The sequence below is a fragment of the Polypterus senegalus genome, chromosome 7 (assembly GCF_016835505.1).
Source record: "Polypterus senegalus isolate Bchr_013 chromosome 7, ASM1683550v1, whole genome shotgun sequence".
Lineage (NCBI taxonomy): Eukaryota > Metazoa > Chordata > Cladistia > Polypteriformes > Polypteridae > Polypterus > Polypterus senegalus.
Window position 1 is genome coordinate 168,509,067 of NC_053160.1, and position 22,841 is coordinate 168,531,907.

Below are 22,841 nucleotides of genomic sequence, written 5' to 3' on the forward strand. Positions count from 1 at the left end.
ACGCGGATTTTCGCTGCTTCGCGGGTTCTGCGGACAATGTGTCTTTTTACTTCCTGTACATGCTTCCTCAGTTGGTTTGCCCAGTTGATTTCATACAAGGGACGCTATTGGCGGATGACTGAGAAGCTAACCAATCAGAGCACGCAGTTAAGTTCCTGCTTGCTGAATGCAGTGTTAACTAGGAAGTCTCGTCTCGCTCATTCAGCATCAACGTGTTTCGCTGTGTAAAGAGTTGTGCTCTTTTGTGTTTATCTTTGTGCATAGTCAAGTCCTTCATTATGGCTCCAAAACGATCTGCTACTGCTTCAGGGGCCGTGCCCAAGCGCAAAGCGGAAGATGTTAACGATTGCGAAAAGGTAAGCGCTTTGGATTTGTTGAAGGCTACAATTCTTTTATTTAAAAAGTAGGAAAGGAATATAAGATCTATGGCCGCAGTGTCCTTTAAACCAGGGTGCAAAACAAGTTGTAAGTGGATGTAATAAGGCAGTAGTCTGGATGGAATCTGCTTTAGGGATTTGGATTGAAGACTGCCAGAAGAAGAACAACGGCAGTGCTACACAATCGCCTGAAGTGGCTCCTTTAAGAGCTGTAACGCTCTCCTTTGTTGTGCAGTAAAATAAAACTCATTGTTATCGGACAAGTCATCGTGTCATTGTTGGTGAGTAACCATAATTAATTTTCTACTTACAGTACTTAGTACATGTACGTATGTTTAGTGTCACTGTACACACATTTACTGTATACTATTTTTGTTGCATTGTACGTATTTATTGTTGGTGGCATGTCTATCGTAATGGCTGTAACATGTGATATCGGAGACACTCAATATCTTTAAAATAATATTTAGGTTTTACTGTATATAAACAGTGTGTTTATATACATAATTTCAATGAATCTTACCTAATATCTAAGAGAATACAAAGGGATTATGCTGTATAACTCTGCGGGGAATATTTATAAACAGTGTGGGAGAGTTTATAAGGGCTTAAAATATATAAAAATAACCATAGAAACATATGGTTTCTACTTCGCGGATTTTCACCTATGGGGGGGGCTAGGGGGTGATGGTCTGGAACGCAACCCCTGCGATCGAGGAGGGATTACTGTAAATAAAAAAAAAATAACACTTTCTCGTCAGGGGGGAATCAAACTCAGTTCTCTAAAGGCAGGGCAAACCCGCTGTGCTTGAGATCAACTACTCCCACCACTACGCTACAGAAACTGTTTTATTGTCTTTGAACCCTTTGCGAAAGTGTTTATTTGATGCTTGGACTTCATGCTTTACACACTATAATTTATGCCTACATTTTGTAACATTTATTACTAAAATATGAAAAAGTTTCTGTTTTAACAATGTGTTTACCCAGATTACTGTAGAAACGGAACCAACACGAAATGCATGTGTTCCAAATAACAATCTTTTATTTCCACTCTAAAACTCCAGCAGCTGAGTCACTCCCAGATAATCAAACAAGGCATGAGCTGGGAAAACTTAGCGAACATTCTGCGACGGTGGGGGATGGAATAGCCGGCTGCTAGCTACTCGTCTTAACCAGCTCCTTTAGAAGACAAAACACGCTGGCGGAGAGGTGAGAACGGTTTTAAGGTGGGCTGGATCTACGAGTTTTTTCATAGACTCTGGTAATTCTAGTGTTAAAGATTTGCTCTGGTTGTTAGCTTTGCTCTCTTTCTCTTGGGTGGGGGTTGAATTTTGATTTGTTAAGTTTGACTTGATTGTATGGAATGTTATTTGCTTTAAATTAAAATCTTAACTAGGCTCTCACCACTCCAATAAGTTTGAATTAAAGCACATTTAAAATGTATGCAAATTACACTGAAATTTTCAAAGAAACGACGTGGTCAAAACAATATAAAAACAGCTGTGGTCATATGAATTTACTTCTTGATCCTGTAAAATAATGGTTTTTGGGAGTCAAGTTATCAATATTCATAAAAGATACTTAAGAATATACTTTATCAACATGCACAAGCTGTCTCACCATCTTGGGCTCTTAGGTGTCTACAGTACATTATCTCATTATACCAAAAGGATCTTTTTAAAGGTGGCACTTCAACTGCTCAAATCTAGAGCCATAGGTTTGAAAGCTGTGTCCAGTCTTTCCCACTGCAAAGTTTCCATTTCCTTTCAAGTGTAACTGGGCTTCTCCTTGGTACTCTGCTTTTCCTTCCATATCCTTAATAACAAGCATGTTAAGTTAACCAACAATTCCAAATTGGCCATGTCTGAATATGTGTGTGTATGAGGTTGCACTCTATAGATTCTGTATTGTATCCAGTGATGCCAGGATAGATTACTGCTTTTGAGAATGGTAACCTTTTAATCTTGAGTGTTTTTAGTTGAATTTAGCATACTTTTAATGTGGTACATTCAAGAATTATAATACCTTATAAATCATATGTTTAATGTATAGTAAAAGTTATACTGCCTGTGAATCTAATGAACCACTTACCAATTCCAACATAGTTCATCTTCATTTCTTCAAGCTGATTAGGGCTGCTGTCTTCCAGAAAAAAGATGTCTTTGCTTAGATCTGCTTCTGCTTCATTTCCAGTTATAATTTCTCTAATAAAGTTATCATAATCAGGTAGCCTCCTAAAATCATCAAAGTCTTTCTTCAGTCGAGCCCTAGAAGAAATAGTTAAGGTTTTCACTTAGAAGCCTATTAAATATTCACATATGATGGAAAATTAATAATTTCAACTGGCTTAACTAAATAAATATATGAAATTCACTTTAACATACTTAGGACAACAATTAGGCTTACTTGCAAGTCTGTTTAGTTTAATGAATAGCTTCTCTCTACCAGAATTCTCTAACTAGAACTTCTTTCCAATTAGGCCAGGCTAAATACCTATATAAGACATAAATAAAATATAAAAGAATTAAAATTTAGGTGCATGCTGTCTTAGAAAAATATTGAAAAAATAGCTGGAATCTAAATACAAGAATACAACAAACAGTGAAATACTGATGTTCAGTTCATGGTCACTGAAAGTGAATGTGAGACTTACAATTAACCATAAATATTAAAAAAAGCTTAATAATCTAAATGTTCAGGCCCATTTTACTAACTTCATAATTTACAGTGAGCTATAAATCAAAAAATGTCCCTTTTCATCAAAAATACATAGAATCCATATTTGTAGACCAATATTGTGCTCTTAGAATAGTTCAAAACCATCAAAGTGACCTGAGAGAAATGAAGATTTAAGATGCTGCCATGAATTTTTTTCTATTTTAAACAGTAATTATTTTTTAATAAATACTACATACTGTACAAAGGTTTTCAGAATATGTTCTCATTTAATAGATACTAATAATACCCTAATCTATCCACAAATCACAAAGTTACATGTTGCTACTTCTAAATTTAACAAAAAATTAATACTAATGAAATAATATCTCAATATATATTTAACAAATATAATGTCACACACAAAAGTCAACACCACAAAAATGAATATGTTTCTAATACTAAAACTATAGTACAGGTAACATAACTTGTGAGGTCAAGTTGGCCAATTTTCTGCAGCCGTAGCTCGTAGCTTGCATTGCAATTAAAATACACAAGATGAAGTAGAATGTTATGAGACAAACTGGGCACATACATGCCTGTATTTACGTTGCCAGTTTGCAGAGGAGTCTGCCCATAACAATATTTTATCACATATTTGTGAGCAGAGTTATAATGAAAGGGGGTATAAAAAAAAGCAGGCAAACTCTACAAAGAGTGCATGTGTGAGTTGAGATTAGAACCCAGGAATTTTAACAAATGAGGTAGCAGAGCTAACCACATTTCAAAGATGGATAATTTAGGCTGATAACTCTTAAAAGGGTCTGCAGGAGTATGTGTGCCAGGCACTCTTTCTGGGGTTGGGTTCTGCTCTTCATTTACTGTAGAAGAAATCAAATACCAAAAATCAATGTGGTAGTTAGTGGATGGGCTGTCGATGCATGGTACAGCCTTTCCTGCCGTTTTGATTCTTGGGATTTAGTGTTCATTTAAGTCCCAACATCAGTACTACCACAAGGATGCAGATGAGATGAAAATATTAAGTGGCATTGCATGTATTTTTTTTTTTTGTTAAAGAACAATAATTATAAATGATGACTGAATACAACAAGTGACTGAGCTGGTCTTCTTGTGAAGGCAAGTACCACAGTAGCTGCAAGAAAGGAAGAAAGAAGGTTTCCCCTGCTCATGTACATTTACAGTATGCTTTTTGGATTTGACACTAAAGCAGAAGACTGTGGGTGAGACAATAGGTCTGCGGTAGATTAGGAATAAAAGTAGTGTTAAAGTTAACGAGTCATCCATGGCTACAATAGTAAGAGGTTTATAAATAGCTACTGGCTGTTCATGTTTTAATCATGTGTTTTTTTTCAATAAAAACTGATCTTCATATAGAAATACCATCTGCATGCAGGTTCAAACATCTGTGCCCTTTGGTGAGTATTGACTTGACACACAATGCCTAAAATGTAAAATATTCATGTCAACTGTATTACATTTTTGCTATAACAGTTAAAAACAGAAAACTACGTTTAGTTTGTTCCCTAGGTTAATAGTTGACTGCCAATTCCTGGCTATAGCACTCAATGGGCATCCATCGCTGCAAACTGTCATGTCAGCTCATTCACACCCAATCCACCAGCTGCCTTTCTTTTTTTTCAAATAAATGAATTGATTAACGATTGCGGTTTTATCTAGGTGTTTTATGTTCATTACAGGGAGGCATTCTGAGCAGTATACCAGTTCTCTTCTTCTTTAATCACGTCACTTTGCACATACTGAGAATAAGTTTTTGTGAAGGCCTGTGTTTCCATTGAGACATTCGTCTGAAGGTTGCAGTTTTAATCTAATCTTTTATGCAACTATGCAGGAGTGATAAGCACTTCATGCCTTACAGACAACTTCAACTTTACACTTCATACATCAGCAGAAAAGTAAAAAAATCAATAAGAGTTAATTTAAAAAAAAAGCACACATTGTACAAAAGTATACCGTATTTAACACTCAGAATGCATTTAATACATGTTTGAATGTTTTCAAATATACTAGGGGGCTATTCCCCCTGCTCACTTCGCTCGCCAACCCCCATGTTTGGTTTTCTGGATACATACTTTTACGATATTTTTTTTTCTTGGAATTGTTTCTATTTCATTAGTTTTCCTTTTATTTTAGAACTTTGGTAAATACAATGCTTGGAATTATTTTTTCTTCAAGATCGCATTGAATTTTGATTCTGTTTTTGGACTTACATAGTGACAACGCAACATATAACTGTCCATGAGTGAATATCGTTTCTTTTTCTCTTATAAATAAACCAACTTTTTCTTTCACAAGGATAGGTTTACCTGATTTACATAGAATACTCTCTCAACTGAAACCCTCCACCTGCGTCCTTGACCCAATACCAACAAATTTTTTAAAGAAGTATCAGGCGTGCTAACTGATAGTATTCTTGACATAGTAAATTCGTCATTAAATACGGGGGTCTTCCCAGACTGTCTTAAGACTGCTGTAGTTAAACCCCTACTCAAGAAAAATAATCTTGACCCCTCTGCTTTTGAAAATTTTAGACCCATCTCTAACCTGCCTTTTTTAAGTAAAATTCTAGAAAAGGCAGTCTTATACATTTAAATGACCACCTCAAAAAACATGCTAATCTTGATAAATTTCAGTCAGGATTTAGAACAAATCACAGCACAGAAACTGCACTTGTTAAAGTAGTAAATGACTTGCGGATAAATGCAGACAGAGGCCATTTATCTGTTCTCATCCTCCTCGATCCCAGTGCCGCATTTGACACCATTGATTACAATATTCTTAGAAATGGTCTTAGTCAAAGGGTGAGCCTCTCTGGCAGTGTCTTAAATTGGTTTGAATCCTACCTGGCAGGGAGAAAATGCTTTGTTAGTTGTGGTAATCACAACTCAAAGACACATGATATCCTATATCGTGTTCCACAAGGCTCTATCCTTGGTCCGCTGCTCTTCTCAATCTATATGCTTCTGTTAGGTCAGATTATCTCAGGGCACAACGTGAGTTACCACAGCTATGCTGATGACACACAACTGTACTTATCAATAGCACCCGATGACACCGACTCTCTCGATTCACTAACACAATGTCTTACTTGTACTCCAGAATGGATGAATAGTAACTTTCTCAAGCTAAATAAAGAGAAAACTGAAATCTTAGTGATTGGCAATAACGGATACAATGAGGCTATTAGAAATAAACTGGATACATTAGGATTAAAAGTCAAGATGGAGGTAAAAAGCTTAGGGGTAACTGTTGACTGTAACCTGAATTTTAAATCGCATATTCATCAGTCCACTAGGACAGCATTTTTTGACTTAAGAAACATAGCAAAAGTTAGACCTCTCGTATCACTGAAAGATGCTGAGAAATTAATTCACGCTTTTGTTTTCAGTCGACTAGATTACTGTAACGCACTCCTCATCGTTTGCAACAAGTCCTGAATGCAGCTGCTAGAATCCTAACTAGGAAAAGAAAATCCGAACACATTTCTCCAGTTTTGATGTCACTACATTGGTTACCTGTGTCTTTCAGAATTGACTAAGATTCTGCTTATGGGTTATAAAGCCTTAAATAATCTTGCTCCATCACAGTATATATCGGAATGTCTGACACCCTAAATTCTTAATCGTAACCTTAGATCCTCAATTGAGTGTTAGAATTCCAAAAGCAAAACTTAAAAGAAGGGGTGAGGAGGCTTTCTGCTGTTATGTGCCTAAAATCTGGAACATCCTGCCAATAGGAATTCTCCAGGCTAATACATTGGAGCACTTTAAAAAAACTGCTGAAAACACATTACTTTAACATGGCCTTCTCATAACTTCACTTTAATTTAATCCTGAAACTCTGTGTATTCAATTTATTATAATAACTATTCATGGTGGCTCTAAAATCCACACTAACCTCTACTCTCTCTTCTGTTTCTTTTTCCGGTTTCTTTGTCGTGGTGGCCTGCGCCACCACCACCTACTCAAAGCATTATGATGTTCCTACATTGATGGACTAAAAGCCAGAAGTCTAAATGACCATCATCATCAAGTCCTTCCGTGAGAACCTTAAATACAAAGAGGACTGTTTCATTTATGTGAGGTAGAATGCCCAGATGGGACTGGGCGGTCTCATGGTCTGGAATCCCTACAGATTTTATTTTTTTCTCCAGCCGTCTGGAGTTTTTTTTGTTTTTTCTGTCTTCCCTGGCCATCAGACCTTACTCTTATTCTAAGTTAATTAGTGTTGAGTTATTCTTCTTACTGTGTCTTTTATTTTTTTATTCTTCATTATGTAATGCACTTTGAGCTACATTTTTTGTATGAAAATGTGTTATCTAAATAAATGTTGTTGTTGTTGAATGTTTGTCTTTGTGATTTGTTGATTGTCATAGAAAATGCTTTTCTAATGGGGAATTGTAAACGTTTTAATACAAATGGCATATCAAGGTCTCCTTTAGTGTCTAATGTTATTCGTGGAATATATACTACATAACTTTTTTTGTCGCCTGTTAAAATTTTACATGATAGAATTGTTCGACCAATTTTTAATATAACTAATCTTGTTAGTGCATAGTTCATCACTCATACATAAATTACGCAACAACATTATGATACATCCTTCTTTTAACAGTAATTCAGCCGGTGGAAGACCGAACAATGTTAACGCTTGTAGATATTCTACGGGATATATTGTAGGTTGATGTTTTCATCTTCCACACCATCATCATCAGCTACTTCAGCAGAGTCTATTGATACTGTATGTACTTAATCAATTTTCCTTGTAACCTATCGATGATTTTTGCATTAATTCGTTTGACTTCATCGTTTCTCGCTGCTAGGATTGCACGTGTACTCATTTCTTCTATTGATAATCCTAAGGGATAAAATTCTTCAATAAGATTTTTTACATAATAAGTCTTCTTTTATTTGGAGATTTTCAATTTTAAAAGTTGCCAATGTCTAATAGCCAGTTTGCGAATTTTTATTTGCTCACTTATTTTTTATTTAAAATGAACTGTTGGAATAAAGACCATAAAAGGTCCACTCTTTGGGCATGCATCGTAAATCTTTCTTGACTACCAGTAGAACTTGTCTAAAGTCACCTTCCAGTATAAAGGTTTTTCCTGCAAATGGTTTTTCAGATCCAAAAACGTCCCTAAACGTTTTGTCAAGTACGTTTAATATTGTTTGTGGGATCATTGCTGCTTCGCCTCAAACAAAAATTTCATTCTGTTTCATTTCTTGTTTCATCTTCTTTTTCCAGTTCAATGTAACATTTTTGTCTGTGATATTTAAAGGTAAGTTAAACATTTTGTGAGCTGATTTACTGTATGGAAGAAGAATTGCTGCAATTCTTGTCCATGCTATCGATGTAATGTTTTTGAATAGCTGTTTACTCTATTATTGCAAACATTTATACAAAAATGGTTTTCCCTGTTGACGCCTGGCCGATCTATGAAGAATAATCGCTGTTTAATTTCTCCAAGGACACTTTTTTTGAATTGTGTCAAAAATGGATCTTTGCTCATTGTTTAATTGCGAGTACATTTCCTGATATATTTTTCTATGGTCTTCCACTGTTACATCTTCGTCTGCTTTTATCTCTTTCTTTAATTCTGATTTGTTAATTTCTTGTGGAAGTCCAAATTGTTGCATTGTTAAATCTTCTGCTTCTAACAATTCTTTGATGATAGAAAGAGCTGTTTGTTCATCTGACTTTTCGGATAATGGTCCTTTGAACACGTCCCATAATTGTAAAGCATCAACTTCACCCGTCATAATTAAGTATACGAAAAAGTGTCTTAATTTGTCAGGCATCATTACAGATGTGGCATCAGACATCATTTCATGCATATAGTCGTCCGATTTACATAATCCAGCTGCTCGAGCCACTTCTTGAAAGGTACCGTACATATTTCCATCTATAGTTAGAACATCTCTATACGACGTTGCTCCTTTCGATTCTCGTAACAACAATTTTAAATGAAAGCTTTCGCTATCTTTTGGTGATACAATATTTAATCGTGCAACACTTCTACAATTAAATTTTTCTTGGATGCCACATTCAGTTTTGTTTTTGCCACATGTAATGTTGAAGAATTTACGCATAAGTATATGCCTTTGCATTTACGTCTTTTTTATTTTATTTTATAGACGAAATAAGCCACTAATTTGGTATTTTTGTTTTTGCTACTTGTAAAGCTTCTGCTTCTTCACCTTCTTTAAACTGAATCATATTCTATCCGGGTAAATGAATCGGTAATAATTCTACAGAATGACTTTGACCATGCATTGGTAATTCCATTAAATGCCACCCGCTTTCCACTGCTCTAACGTATTGAGTATCTAAATATGCTTGAACTTCATCCTGTGCCTGTTCTTTTGATAAGTTACACGCACTCTATCGTGCCCTTTATGAATGAACTTGTAGATGTACTTAATACTCATCACTAATGCACAATACTCAACATTAATATGACACTCAAATCTTTTTAGCAAATACAGGTTATATGGTACAATCATTGAATTATTGGTCATCACAATTTTTCCATCTTTCCGTGATAAGTGTGTGTTGTTCATGATGATTATCTCTTCGGCGATAATCTGGAAAGTCAGCCTTAGTCATATCTGTTTTTTGAACGAAAGCTTTTGGAAATTTTTTTAAACACTTTTTTTCTTTCTAGTCCCAACATGCCGAATCTTTTAAAAGAAGTCCGTGAGACATGTGTTTAATGACTTTGTACCATAATTCAGGATAGGCTTCTCTGTTTGGAATTTCAGCACAGACAAAATAATCTACATCATTAGCAGTTAATAATTTTTTTTGTAAAGTAACCAATAAATGCATGTGAGGTAAGCCCCGTTTTTGAAATTCGATCGTGTAAATGTATGCTTGGATTTGACCAAACACCGTTTCGAGTTCTTTCAATAAAGTTAAGAGTTTCTGATAAAACAATCTACTTACGAAAGTCGGAATATCCAGAGCCGATGTAGCTGGTGCCATTGTTTTCAAAAATCTCTGGATTTCTGTATTGTAATAAATAAATCTGGCCGACCGATAGTTCTGGATATCGCCATTGCATCATGATATAACTGTTGCAATGCTATCTTGGACTACCTTGATATGATGATGGTAATATTACTGCTTTACCTATTTTGAATTTGTCTGAACTATTGATATTTTAATTTTGAATGTGATCAATGAGTCCTTGCATATGTTCCGTTCTAAGTTTTGCCTAATTCGATTTAATAAAGAAAAGACGATTAGCTTCGACTTTTAGATACGCATTAACAATGTAATATTGTGTTAGACGTTGAGATGACAGAAGTGGGTTAAATACATTGTTACGACGTATCGCTAATTTTGCCCCGAAATATTGTGTTGGTGTTATTCGTTTTTCTAAATTCATGTGTTTCTTATTGTATGACCATCCTGTTTCTCCATCTGGGAAAAGCAAAGGAAAGAGTAATGGATTGGAATGTGGTGAATTATTAGACAGAAATGTCGATTCATGTTCTGCTTTTGGATAAACACAAATATCTACTCTGTTTTTGATATTTCCGACTTTAGAAACTATTATTGCTGAGAACTTGTCACATGTTGGTTTATTATACCGTATATGTGTGCGTGATGTTTCGGATTCATATAGAAATCCAAGGAAACTTCTTTGTCCATGTTTAGCAAATAGATTTCGTGTAAAGTGTGATACTTTTGGATGTATGGATTTGTACCCATTATTAGCTGTATAATTTCTAATATGTCCAATCATGTAACTCTTTTGATTTTATGTTGCATTGCTTCTCCGTGATCATAAATATACACCTGCCCGAATTGTGGTTTCTTCAAAATTAAGCTTGTCATTGCTTTAATTGTTGCTGGACCACAGATTCTCATAGCATATGGTCCATTCTTGTGTAAATCTATGTTTTCTGCATTGAATAATGCAAATGTGAAAAGCTTATTGTAGACTCGAATATTTTGCCTGTAGTGTTTGTGGATTTCACTTTCTCCAAACATCAAATCTTTTACTTCTCTTGGATACGCTTCCTCATTGTGTATAAACACTACTTTTCCCTGATGGAAATACAAATTAGACGATCTATAAGTCTCTGACTTGAACTTGAAAGCCTTACAATATTTACATACTTCTGACATATCACTTATGTCCATATATTCGATCTCTATTCGCCTTTCAGTTATTTCTCCGAGTAATAATTTGTCTTTGTTTGCGCTAATGCGATCTTTCTTTGTTTTGACACTTTTGTTTTTTTCTGTTTTCATATTCTGTATCTTGCTCTGCATGCGTTTCACGCATACTTTTTTTTGCGTCTTTTGAATTTCACTGTTTTCATTATCTCTCGCCTGCTCTGCATGTGTTTGGCCCCCTTGTTTTTTAACCTCTTTATAACATTGTACTTTTTTTTGTACTCCGTCTTTTATTTCTGTAATTTATTTGAGTAATAATTTCCGTTTGTCTGCACTACTGCGATGTTTACTTTCGTTTTTTTTTGATACTTTCTAATTTTTCTGCTTTCATATTCCTTAACTTTCTCTGCATTTGTATCGCACTGTTTTTTTTTTTAAGCCTTTCGAATTCCACTGCTTTCAAAATCTCTAACCTGCTCTGCATGTGTATCCTGCCAACGTTTTTGAATGTCTTTTTGAAGTTCTACTTTGTCTTTTAATTTTGAGTCCGACTGGACGTGCTTTTTTTTTTAGTTCCACTTGTTCCAGGCTGATTATCATTTTCCGTATTTTCTGAATTTGCACCTAGATTCTTCTTTCTTTTTTGCATTTTTTTCTCTCCAACGCTTTTGGGTCTCTTTTCTTCACGCTGCTCTTTCTTCTTCATTTAGTCATTGACATTTCATTTATAACGTATTGTCCTTATACACTTTATATGCGCTGAGAGCCCTGGACCGGTGTGTGGTCAAAGCATTTACACGATTGAGTGTTTTGCTGCCTGTGGTCTTATTTGATATTGGTTGTAAGTGGGGCGTGTCTTGCAAGAATCTCATGTTCTATGTCCCCGCAAAACGGTTCTGGGTCAATCTCTTGGCACAAAGTCTCATGTTTAAGGTCCCCGCGAGACGCTCCATGGCCAATCTCTTTCGGTTTGCAGGTCTTTTAAGTGTCTTCCGTGATCTTAACGTGAAGATCGTCTCGTCTCCTAGTCATTCCCTCCCAAGGATTTTTTTTTATAATAGAGAGATATCTATTTTAATACAATTGTTCCAATTATAATATTAGCTGATTTGGCACTCTTCAGAGGAAAAACTGTCAAACTGCAAGAACAACACAAAGAGTGGGCATCGGGTCACTTTAAGGTCAATTTCAAAAGATTTTTTATCGACTTTCCAGACATTCCCCTTAGAGGAAATAATGGCCATAGCATACTTTTATTTTATGTAAGGTGAAGTGTGTTGATGACTAAATATTAGGAAATCGTAAGCCAACACCACATGAACGACACCATTTTAGTTGCCTTGTTAGCTGGAAGCAGAACAGATATTCTTAAATTTTTATGCTTAAGTTTATTTTATTTTTTAAAAACAAGTTTGAAACTTCAAAGGACTTTGTTGGACAGTTATCTTATCCAAAGATCTTGACCATACATTGTTCTTCTCTCTCTTGTTAAATTAATCTTAGCCTGAATGAATCTATTAATTTTTTACATTTAAGATTTTTCATTTAAAGATTTACCAATGTTGTTTCTTGTCCTAGTGTGTGTATATATAAACACAGGGAACTTCAGTTTCTGTATTACATCTTGCCTGAAGAAGGGGCCTGAGTTGCCTCGAAAGCTTGCATATTGTAATCTTTTTAATTAGCCAATAAAAGGTGTCATTTTGCTTGGCTTTTCTCTACATTCATAATGGCTAACATGGTACAACACCCAAGTACTACAATTCTTTTCAAGGCAAAACAGAGTTGGTCGGATTATAAACATTCAGGTTTGAGGTTTTCAATTCATGCATGTTTAAACTTCTAGTTGTGACTATTAAAATGCCTCTGAATTCAAATCCAAGTTATTTGTTAAAAAAAAAAAAAAACAACACTGAGATGCTCTACAAGCAGGCACAGATTTATGTCTGATATTCTAATGTAAAAACTGTGCACCAGAATGTGACTGTTTTCCACTTCTAAGCCACTGTTCTGCATAAATTTTCAGCATTACTCTACAAGGTATTTATGGGCTGACAAATTTAATAAAACAGAATCTGCAACTATAGTGTGCGTTACAGCTTTACATGCACAACTCCTAACATGATATAGTTTAGTTTTTATCACATTCATATTACTTGTGCTTTCACACGCCAATGTCTGGTGAAAGTGGTGCAATTGCATTAAAATAACAGAAAAGGACCTGTATCATATTAGGATCACTTATGCTGGAAATGCCAGAAAGTTACCTGTCCTTTATAGGGGTATGCAGAAAAGGAGTTACAATTACTTAATCTGCTGTTCTGCAAACCTTAAAACATAACAAAACTTTCCCTTCAAATTGTGAATTTTACAAAACTCAATTACCTGTTTCTTTGGTAGGCCTTAATCAGCTTTGGTTCCCATGGTAACAGCTCATTTAGCAGCCTCACGAGTGTACTGTGCAATTCTTTTACTGCTTGTTTCTTCAAGTACCACTTTCCCTGAAAAAAGAAAAACAGAAAAGATGTATATGAAATTCTTACAGGTATTTTATAGTTATGATAGAGGCCCAATATGCAACGTGGAAGGGAGAATTGGATACAGTGACAATGTAGCTTAAAGACTAGGCAAACAAATAACTATTTTTCTATAAATACTGTACGTGTCTTGTTATGGAAAACTTTTTTCATAAATACATGTATGAACAAAAATGTTCATCTATCTATAGTTGAGTCCATGTTCACCTTTTAAACTTTAAATAATGACTATGCCTCTATATAGTTAGTATCCTAACCAATTTACTGACTGATGTTTTGTCAAAGATGGCAAACAGAAACTCTTGTTTATACCCAACCTTCCCCCATGGTAATCAAGAAACCCACACACTGCACTTTTATGAATGCAACAAGTTAAACTTACTTTCCCTTAGTGTTAATGAGCTTATATATCATATTACAATAAGTAAAACTGAGTTTATTTGAAAAGTACAATCAGTACAATATTCTAAAATTTAGGTTTAAAATTAAATTATATTTAGCACTATTTGACATGTAACCCTCACAGCTGAGAAACTGTACAAATAGCCCGTTATCATGTAGATCATCAAACATATTCAAACATTATAAGAGGTCTAACAAGGTTTTTTTTTTTTTTTTTTAATATAGCACCAGTAAATTCTACAAATATTATGAAACATTCCTCAAAGAAAATCAATTTTTTCTCTACTTGCAGATAATAAGACATTACTTTTTTCATTAAGTTATGGATGGCAGGCTAGGATTATTCTGGATGATTAAGAGAAGTCGATGCACTAGCAATATAATGTAGGATATCACAATAGATTTTTCTTTGCATAATCTTATTCAATCCAAATAAGGCTATGAATTAAATTAGAGTAATTGTAAAATAAGCAAATGTTTTTCTTCAAAAACAAACTTTTGACTAAGCAATCCAGAGCTTAATGGAATTACTCAAAATGTGTGTGACATACACTTTTTGGATAAACTATACCATGCTGTATCCAGACAGAACAGGAATGTGTTCCATTAATGGCAGAGTTCCATTCCTCATTTGAAATTATAATTGAGAGTTTGCACAGCTTCCTAAAATTGTCTAGATATGCTTACATTCAAATTAATTAATTAAAGTTTGAAATAGTACTTGTAGTTTACGGCAAGTTTACATACCTTCAAACACCTGTAAGGGGGTCTTGTAATTGAGCACATGAGGCTTGAACACAATTTATGTTTGGCATCATACTATTTTAAAAACTGGGCTTTTCTGTATTTTATTCAGTACCAGTATACTGCACAACCTTGCTACAGTATGATAAAGAAGCAAGGGCATCAAGTATGTGGTATAAAATACTGTTTTTTTTTTTTTGGAGTGGAGATATCACGCCTGAAGTCTAAGACGTATATGAAAATCAAGCACTGCACAATGGGCAAAAAAGAACATTCCTATTGAAACAATATGGCTGTAAGTATGGAGTATGTTATAGGTCTACTTTTTATCCTCTAAGGGTAAATGTTTGAACTGATGGAAAGAAAAATGGGGCAAAAAGCAAAAAACACTGAATTAAAGACATATATGTTTTAAGCTTTATAAGATGCCCCATAAAAAACTGGAATGATTTAATAATTTCCCAAATCTGCGATTAGGTTAGATTAGAAAAAAATTCATCAACTGATTTATTGGAATTGACCAAGCCGATTTTCTTCATTGCAAAATCATCATAAATTAATCATCATAAATTTGCCTATCAACATGCCACTAGAATGTTATGCCTTTGGCAACAAGTGAAATCTCCACTTATCACTATGCAGTTAATGTTAGTGCCAACTCCCCTCTTTTCAATTCAAAATGTCAAAGAGGAGCCCGATTCCCATGCAGACTGCCTTTACATTGTGGTAGGCATGATCTTTCAAAAGATGTTGACTAAGCACATGCTCCCCCTTACTGTACTAAAATGTTGAAGAAAAGCTGCATCATGAACAATTACCCATAGTTCAATTTATCAACTGAATTCTTGTGGACAGCATCCACAGATTTCTAAAAATCTGACTTCTCTCTGCTCCGTTCACTCCCTTAACTTAATCCTAAATATAATTAATTTTTGATAGACATCACAAATATATTTACTGCAAGTCTCTACTAAGTTTTGGACATCCACATACTATAAACGTTGTACAAGTTCTGTAACTATAAGAAAAATAAATAAATAAAAATACTTGAACAGAAATCTTCAATTCTTCTCAAGGGAATGGCACTTCAACATTTCACTGGAAAACACCACCTTTATGTTTACACAACTTAAGTTTAGTTTTAGCTATACGTCCTTGGGTCATTTACCCACAGAAAGTTAATCTTCTACCAAGAATATGAACTTTTGAAGACTCATCCCCCATCCCTGGAGTGTACCTCTATTTTGCTTCACCCATTTAGCCACCCCCCTCCTCACAAGTCTTCCAGTTCTTAAAGCAGTGACTTACCCCAAGAGTTAACTGTAAGTGACAGCATTTTATTTATTTTTTGGTTTTAAAGTAGTATGTGTGTTAGGTTTGTGCCAATCATAGTGCATAGTACCAAGCCCAGCAGGGTCAACTATTGCGTCATCAGCCTATACAGATTTTCTTTCATTTGGCCCAAATGGATTCAAGCAAATCCTCTTTAAGATGTGAACTGAACCTTTTACAATATAGTAAACTCACAAGATACACAGACTGTGACACACATTAATACTTGTGTAAAAAAATTCTAAAACACCAAGTCTTACTGAGAATAACAGCTAATTCACAAAATGCAGCCTTTCTACTCTCATTCTGTTCATCTGTCTGTCTCTTTCTCTCTCAAACACTCACAACTACAGTGCTCCTATTTAAGCACATTCCAACCAACTTATTAAAACACTTGACATATTTTTTAAAAAATATGCACCTGAGCGCCTTTGTAAATGCAATCAATACATTATGTTAAAACCCTTATGCTCTCTGTAAAGTTGCCTATACAGTTAAATATATGATCTCTTAACTGTAAATTGAAGGATGTCATTAAACAAAGCAAACTGTATCAGAAGAAAATAGCATGCACAAAGTGCAAGAACTTCAATAACTTAAACTTGCAGTGAAAGGTAAAGGTAATCAAGCTGGCCTTTTATACCAGTGACATCACATGAATATGGCTAGGAAATAGGATGGAAAAGTTTAAAGAGCAGAGCTTAGAAAGATTGAATTACAGTGATCCCTCGCTATATCGTGCTTCGACTTTCGCGGCTTCACTCCATCGCGGATTTTAAATGTAAGCATAATATATATCACAGATTTTTCGTTGGTTCACGGATTTCTGCGGACAATGGGTCTTTTAATTTATGGTACATGCTTCTTCAGTTTGTTTGCCCAGTTGATTTTATACAAGGGACGCTATTGGCGGATGGCTTAGAAGCTGCCCAATCAGAGCATGTATTATGTATTAACTAAAACTCTTCAATGATATACGATATTCTTCCCACACGGTGCTTGATTGTTTGCATTTCTCTGTCTCTCTCACTCTCTCTGACATTCTCTGCGCCTGACGGAGGGGGTGTGAGCAGAGGGGCTGTTTGCACAGAGGCTGTTTGCCTAGAGGATACGGACGCTCCTCTAAAAATGCAGCTTTATCGTGGTGCTTGGGCATACTTAAAAGCCCAAAAGCACGTATTGATTTTTTGATTGTTTGCTTTTCTCTCGCGCTCTCTCTCTCTCTGACATTCTCTGCTCCTGACACGCATTCCTTTGAAGAGAAGATATGTTTGCATTCTTTTAATTGTGAGAAAGAACTGTCATCTCTGTCTTGTCATGGAGCACAGTTTAAACTTTTGACTAAAGGGTGTTATTTTATGTCTAGAGGGCTCTAATAATGTTAACAGAGTGGGAGAGTTTATAAGGGTTTAAAATATATAAAAATAACCATACAAACATATGGTTTCTATTTCACGGATTTTCATCTATCGCGGGGGGTTCTGGAACGCAACCCCCGCGATCGAGGAGGGATTACTGTACTTTCCTTTTAAAGGATAGTCACTGTAAATATTCAGACAACAATCAAATAGAGGAATGATGCCAACTTCCTTGGTCAGACATCTGAAAGAACTGTGCCTTCTTGGCACTGCTTCTGACATTTGCTATTACTGTACACAACAATCCATATTTCTGTAAATTTGTGTCATTCTTAATCTCTATCATTAATTACGGTTTCAACTGGTTATACCTGCATGTAATGAAATGCATAATGCATTTCCAAGCAAATGTTGAGTGCATATGGTGTTTTTTAAACTCATTCACACCAAACAAGCTACTAATTTCATAGTACTATGAGAGATGCAGTTAATCAAGGTGGTACCTGCTTAAAGTGAGAAATAAATTAAAACCCAGATAAACACATTGTATTAATTTCAGCTTATGATAATCACCAGTAATCATATGTCTGAAATATTTGGAAAAACAAAATGTAAGAGTTATTAAAATTAGTTATGTAAACCCTGCTGTGTAAATCAACCATAAATTGCACTTCAGAATATCTAAAAGGCATGCTATAAATTATACTCACTTTACAGAAATTTTAAAAGGCACAATATTTCACACAAAATTATGTTGCCACTTTCTTCAGTTCTATATGACAGATTTCCGGGTATTCTGATCATTAATCTAATGTCTTGAAAATGTTCTTAAACAGTTACCACGATTAGTGATTTACATTAAGATGATGTTCAATTTTCTTTAAATATTCACTTGCTTCAAGATGTAGCTTTCTATGGAAGCTTATTCCCACCACTCAAAAAAATTACTGCATCATTTTGTAATAATGTGTTATTATGCAAAAGTTTTGTATTATTTTGCAAATATATTTCCTACTGCTTGCAGTTACATCATTTAGTTAGTTCACTTAGTTCACTTAGTGACTGCTATTGAGGGACAGATTAAGCACACACTTGGCTTAATATCAAGTAACAAGAACTGAACAAAGATTATATGCATAAATTTAGTTTTAATCAGGTTAACATTTAGTGAGTTGTTTTAACTGTGAACGGAACCCGGGCAGAGACAGGCAGACCTGTTGTTTTCCACCACCACACGTTTATTTACAAAACTATTTACAATTCAAGGTGCACACAAACCCCTCCTTCCTCCTTGCCTCCTCCAGCAAGCTCAGTCCTTCCTTCTCTCTCGACTCCAGCCCCGAATGAAGGGAGGCGGCCCCTTTTATTCACACCTGGATATGCTCCAGGTGCTTCCCAGCAATCTCCCACTGAAATGCCCCCGTGTGGCGGAAGTGCCGGCTGTATCCCCGGAAGCACTCTGGGTGTCCCTGCTCCTCTTCCCCCCAGCACTTCCTGGTGTGGCGGAAATGCTGAGGTCCAGGGTTCCCAAGGCATCGGGGCGCACCCTGGCGGTGACCACGGGCCCCTACAAGGTTGGGCTTCCAAGCCCCTCTACCCGTGACCCCCAAATCAACCAGGGTGGCAGGGTCCAAGGCGGGCGCACGCCCTCTTCTGCTCCTCCAAGGCATCCTGGCCGGGTCATTGCCCCTGGCATCCCTGACATAACATAGACAAACCCTATGAATTTGTGGATTGATTAGTATCAGCGAGAGTGTTTAACTGAGGATGATTACTTGTTTTGATACTGAATACTGGAAATTTGTCAATAATAATTCTCAGGTAACAAAGAACGTGTAGTCGTTCATGTGCTGTGAAGAAAACAACATCCATCCAGTTTTCTCACCCCCAATCCAAGCCCACAAAGACTAACAATGATCGCTGAGTCATCAAATCACACAATTTCAAAAAACTCTATAGAAAATGGCTGGATTAAAGCTAAAGCTTTATTTTTACGTTCTTGTTATTAGATTGCAAGCAGCATACTCTACTAAACTGGCCGAGTGATTGTATCCTGCTGAAGAACGACGTACCATTCACCACATTTGCTTCACACCCAGTGCTGCTGAGACAGCAACTGGCTCTGTGACCCTAAACTGGGTGGACTCAAGATACCCTTCAACACATGCAAGATTCTATGTACAAGTATAATGTCTGTTCAGTTCTTGTTATGCATATGCTTAACATTGCCCTCAATGCCTGACACTAGAAGATCAGCGTGTGCACTCAGGAGTTGGACTCCATTCAGATAAAAATGTGTTTTTTAACACTAGAATTAACAAAGCCTACGAAAAAACTTGTAAATCTGGCCCACCTTAAATCTGCTCGCACCTCTCTGCCAGCGTATTTTGTCCTGTAAATGCTTTGATAAGCAGCAAGTAGCCTACTATCACATTCCCCACCGCCACACAGTTTTCTCAGCTCAAGTCTGTTTACCTGTGTATCAATTGCTTAGAGTTGTACATGAAGTGTATAATGTGTGAAGCCTGAAGTCAAGCAAAATGACACCTTTTATAAATACTATATCATTATTTGGAACACATGCATTTCACGTGTGTTCCGTGTCTACAACAATCCATGTAAACACATTGTTAAAACAGAAACATTTTTCATGTTTTAGTAATAATTGACAAAATGCAAACATGAAGTGTATAATGTGTGAAGCCTGAAGTCCAACTATCAAATAAACACTTTCACAAAAGGTACAAATATAACAAAACAACTGCGCTTCTATTCAATGATATAACTGCAGAAAAAGAACCCGCGTTAGGGTGCAACATTCACACCCCTTTGAAATGACCGCTTCGGTGGCGCAATGTTATCAACTGTTGACTGGTAATCAGAACTTCACGAGTTCGACTCTGCACGAGTCTGTTTTGAGAAGTGTGCTGCTCTTATTCTAACTATTTTAGAATAAAAAAATACATTTGATTTGAGTCTGTAACAGCTGGTGTAAACTTATGATACACCATGATATGATTTAGTTTTATTCTCTCAAGTCGCGATCCCACCCCCATCTGACACTGTTGTTTTCACACAAAGACACGCTATAACAGAGGTGAACTCAGATGATGACAATGGTTCTACATCGGAGAAAGAATGCACTTCGCACTTTTGCCATCGCTGTACTTTGTATATGTACACGGGCAGCTCTGCAGTCTACTTGTGACTTTACGCTGTGGGAAAATAAGTAAATAAATCAAGGTAAATAAGTAAATAACATTCAATCCAGCTCTTATATACAAATTACAGCGAAGGAAGCTTCCACCTTCAGCTATAGACTCTTCAGTACACGAGCGACTCTCCATGCTAGTGTTTAGATCTGGACAGTGTACGTGCCCAAAAAAGAAGTCCGACTGCATTCTCGCACCATTGCTTGCGTACTGAAGTGTCAGCATGCACTTTTCATGGCATTACACATGTATTTTTTGAGCATGCCTGTGTTGATCAAACTCTACTTGTGACTTTACGCTGTAGGAAATAAGTAAATAAATCACAATAAATAACATTCGATTGGGCTTTTATGTAAGTAACATATAAATGTTAATGTTTTGGGCACAGTTAAATTTACACCGGCTATTACAGAGTCAAATCAAATTTATGTTTTTATTCTAAAAGATTAAGAGCAACTCACTTCTCAAAACGGACTTGTGCGTGGTCGAACCCGTGAAGTTTTGCTTAGCAGTCAACAGTTGATACTGTTGTGCCACCGAAGCGGTCATTTCAAAGGGGTGTGAATGTCGCACCCTAACGCGGGTTATTATTCTGCAGTTACATCATTGAATAGAAGCGCAATTGTTCTGTTATATGTGTACCTTTTGTGAAAGTGTTTACTTAATATTTGGACTTCAGGCTTCACACATTATACACTTCATGTACAACTCTAAGCAACTGACTCACAGGTAAACTGACTTGAGATGAGAAAACTGTGCGGCGGTGGGGGGATGTGATAGTAGTCTACTTGCTGCTTATTGACACATTTATAGGACAAAAGACGCTGGCGGAAAGGTACGAAGGGATTTAAGGTGGGACAGATCTACAAGTTTTTTCGTAGGGGCTGGTAATTCTAGTGTTAAAGATAACTGGATAAACGAAAACTTGACTTAACTGTGTCAAAGCAAGGAGATTGTGCTTTCGTTTTTATAAATAACTAGCAAAATACCCGAGCTTCGCAGCGGCGAAGTACTGCCTTAAAATTTTTATTAAGAAGAAAATTAAACCTTTTAAACGGAGGGAAAATATACCAATAATTATTTGACAAGGATCTCTTTGTATACCACATTGTCAGTTCGACCCTCCGGTTGTAATATGACCAAGTTGTGCGCTGAGCTTACTCTTGAGCATGCAACGTACAGTTGGCCATGTGAAAAGTAATCTTGTTTCAAATCTCACAGCTTGGATTGCTGCTGTCACAATCGGCTTGAGTTTCATGGTTTGTTTCAATTGCGACAGTATTTGCAGGACTTGTTGTGTTGCATCTGTCAAGCATTGTAAGCATACAACCGGTTTCATCGATAACTTCACATCCAGCCTTTGAGAGTTTAAACATTCATAAACATCGAAGTGTACACTACTGAAATCGTCACCTGTCAATCTAAGATGTTTAAGAGGTATTGGCGGTTGTCCAAAGGTGTAAAATATTTGGCCATTTCGGTACACTTGAAAGCGACAACTGAACAATTCAGCGGCAGCCATCACGCAGAAACATAGGTGAAGGGCTTAAGCATTTCACTCTTCTAGTGGTCCTGTGTAGTATAATTATCTCCTGTACCGTCATCAGTCCACAGCTTGAACCTGTCTCAGTCATTCAATACATAAGACACAATGTTCCACCGGATATCAAGAGTGAGTCTGATATGGCCGTGCAATATGTAACAAAGACAATGGAAAAGGCAGGTGCCATCTCCGGGCATGGAAACCACTCGGTAAGTGACAGTTCTTTGATTAATGGTGATCACCTCAATAGGCATGTTAACGAGGGTACGGTTGGAACAATAAAGGAAATGGGTACCTGAACAATGTAAAGTAAGTCTAAAATACCTAAACAATAACTATAATCGTAATAAAAGAATAATAAAACAGCGGAGAAGTCGTGGAATAAATAAAAAGGCTTTAGTTATCAGCAGGGAGACGTGAATCCCGTGGCGAAGCAAGGAAGGGATTGTAGAGACCAAAGTGACGGATGGCCTTATATAGGCAGGCAGCCAACAACGTGGGAGGCGTTG

General features: G+C 36.2%; 1 protein-coding gene across 1 annotated transcript in view; it reads right to left on the reverse strand.

Annotated features, from left to right (window-relative positions):
* The window catches only part of LOC120533004 (uncharacterized protein KIAA2026), a 103,358-nt gene that overhangs the window by 24,459 nt on the left and 56,058 nt on the right, over nucleotides 1–22,841 (reverse strand). The window contains exons 6-7 of the mRNA XM_039759591.1: nucleotides 13,590–13,705; nucleotides 2,472–2,647 (exon numbers count right to left, since the gene is read on the reverse strand). Of these exons, the coding sequence (XP_039615525.1) occupies nucleotides 2,472–2,647; nucleotides 13,590–13,705 (292 nt within the window). The remainder of the gene's footprint in view (nucleotides 1–2,471; nucleotides 2,648–13,589; nucleotides 13,706–22,841) is intronic.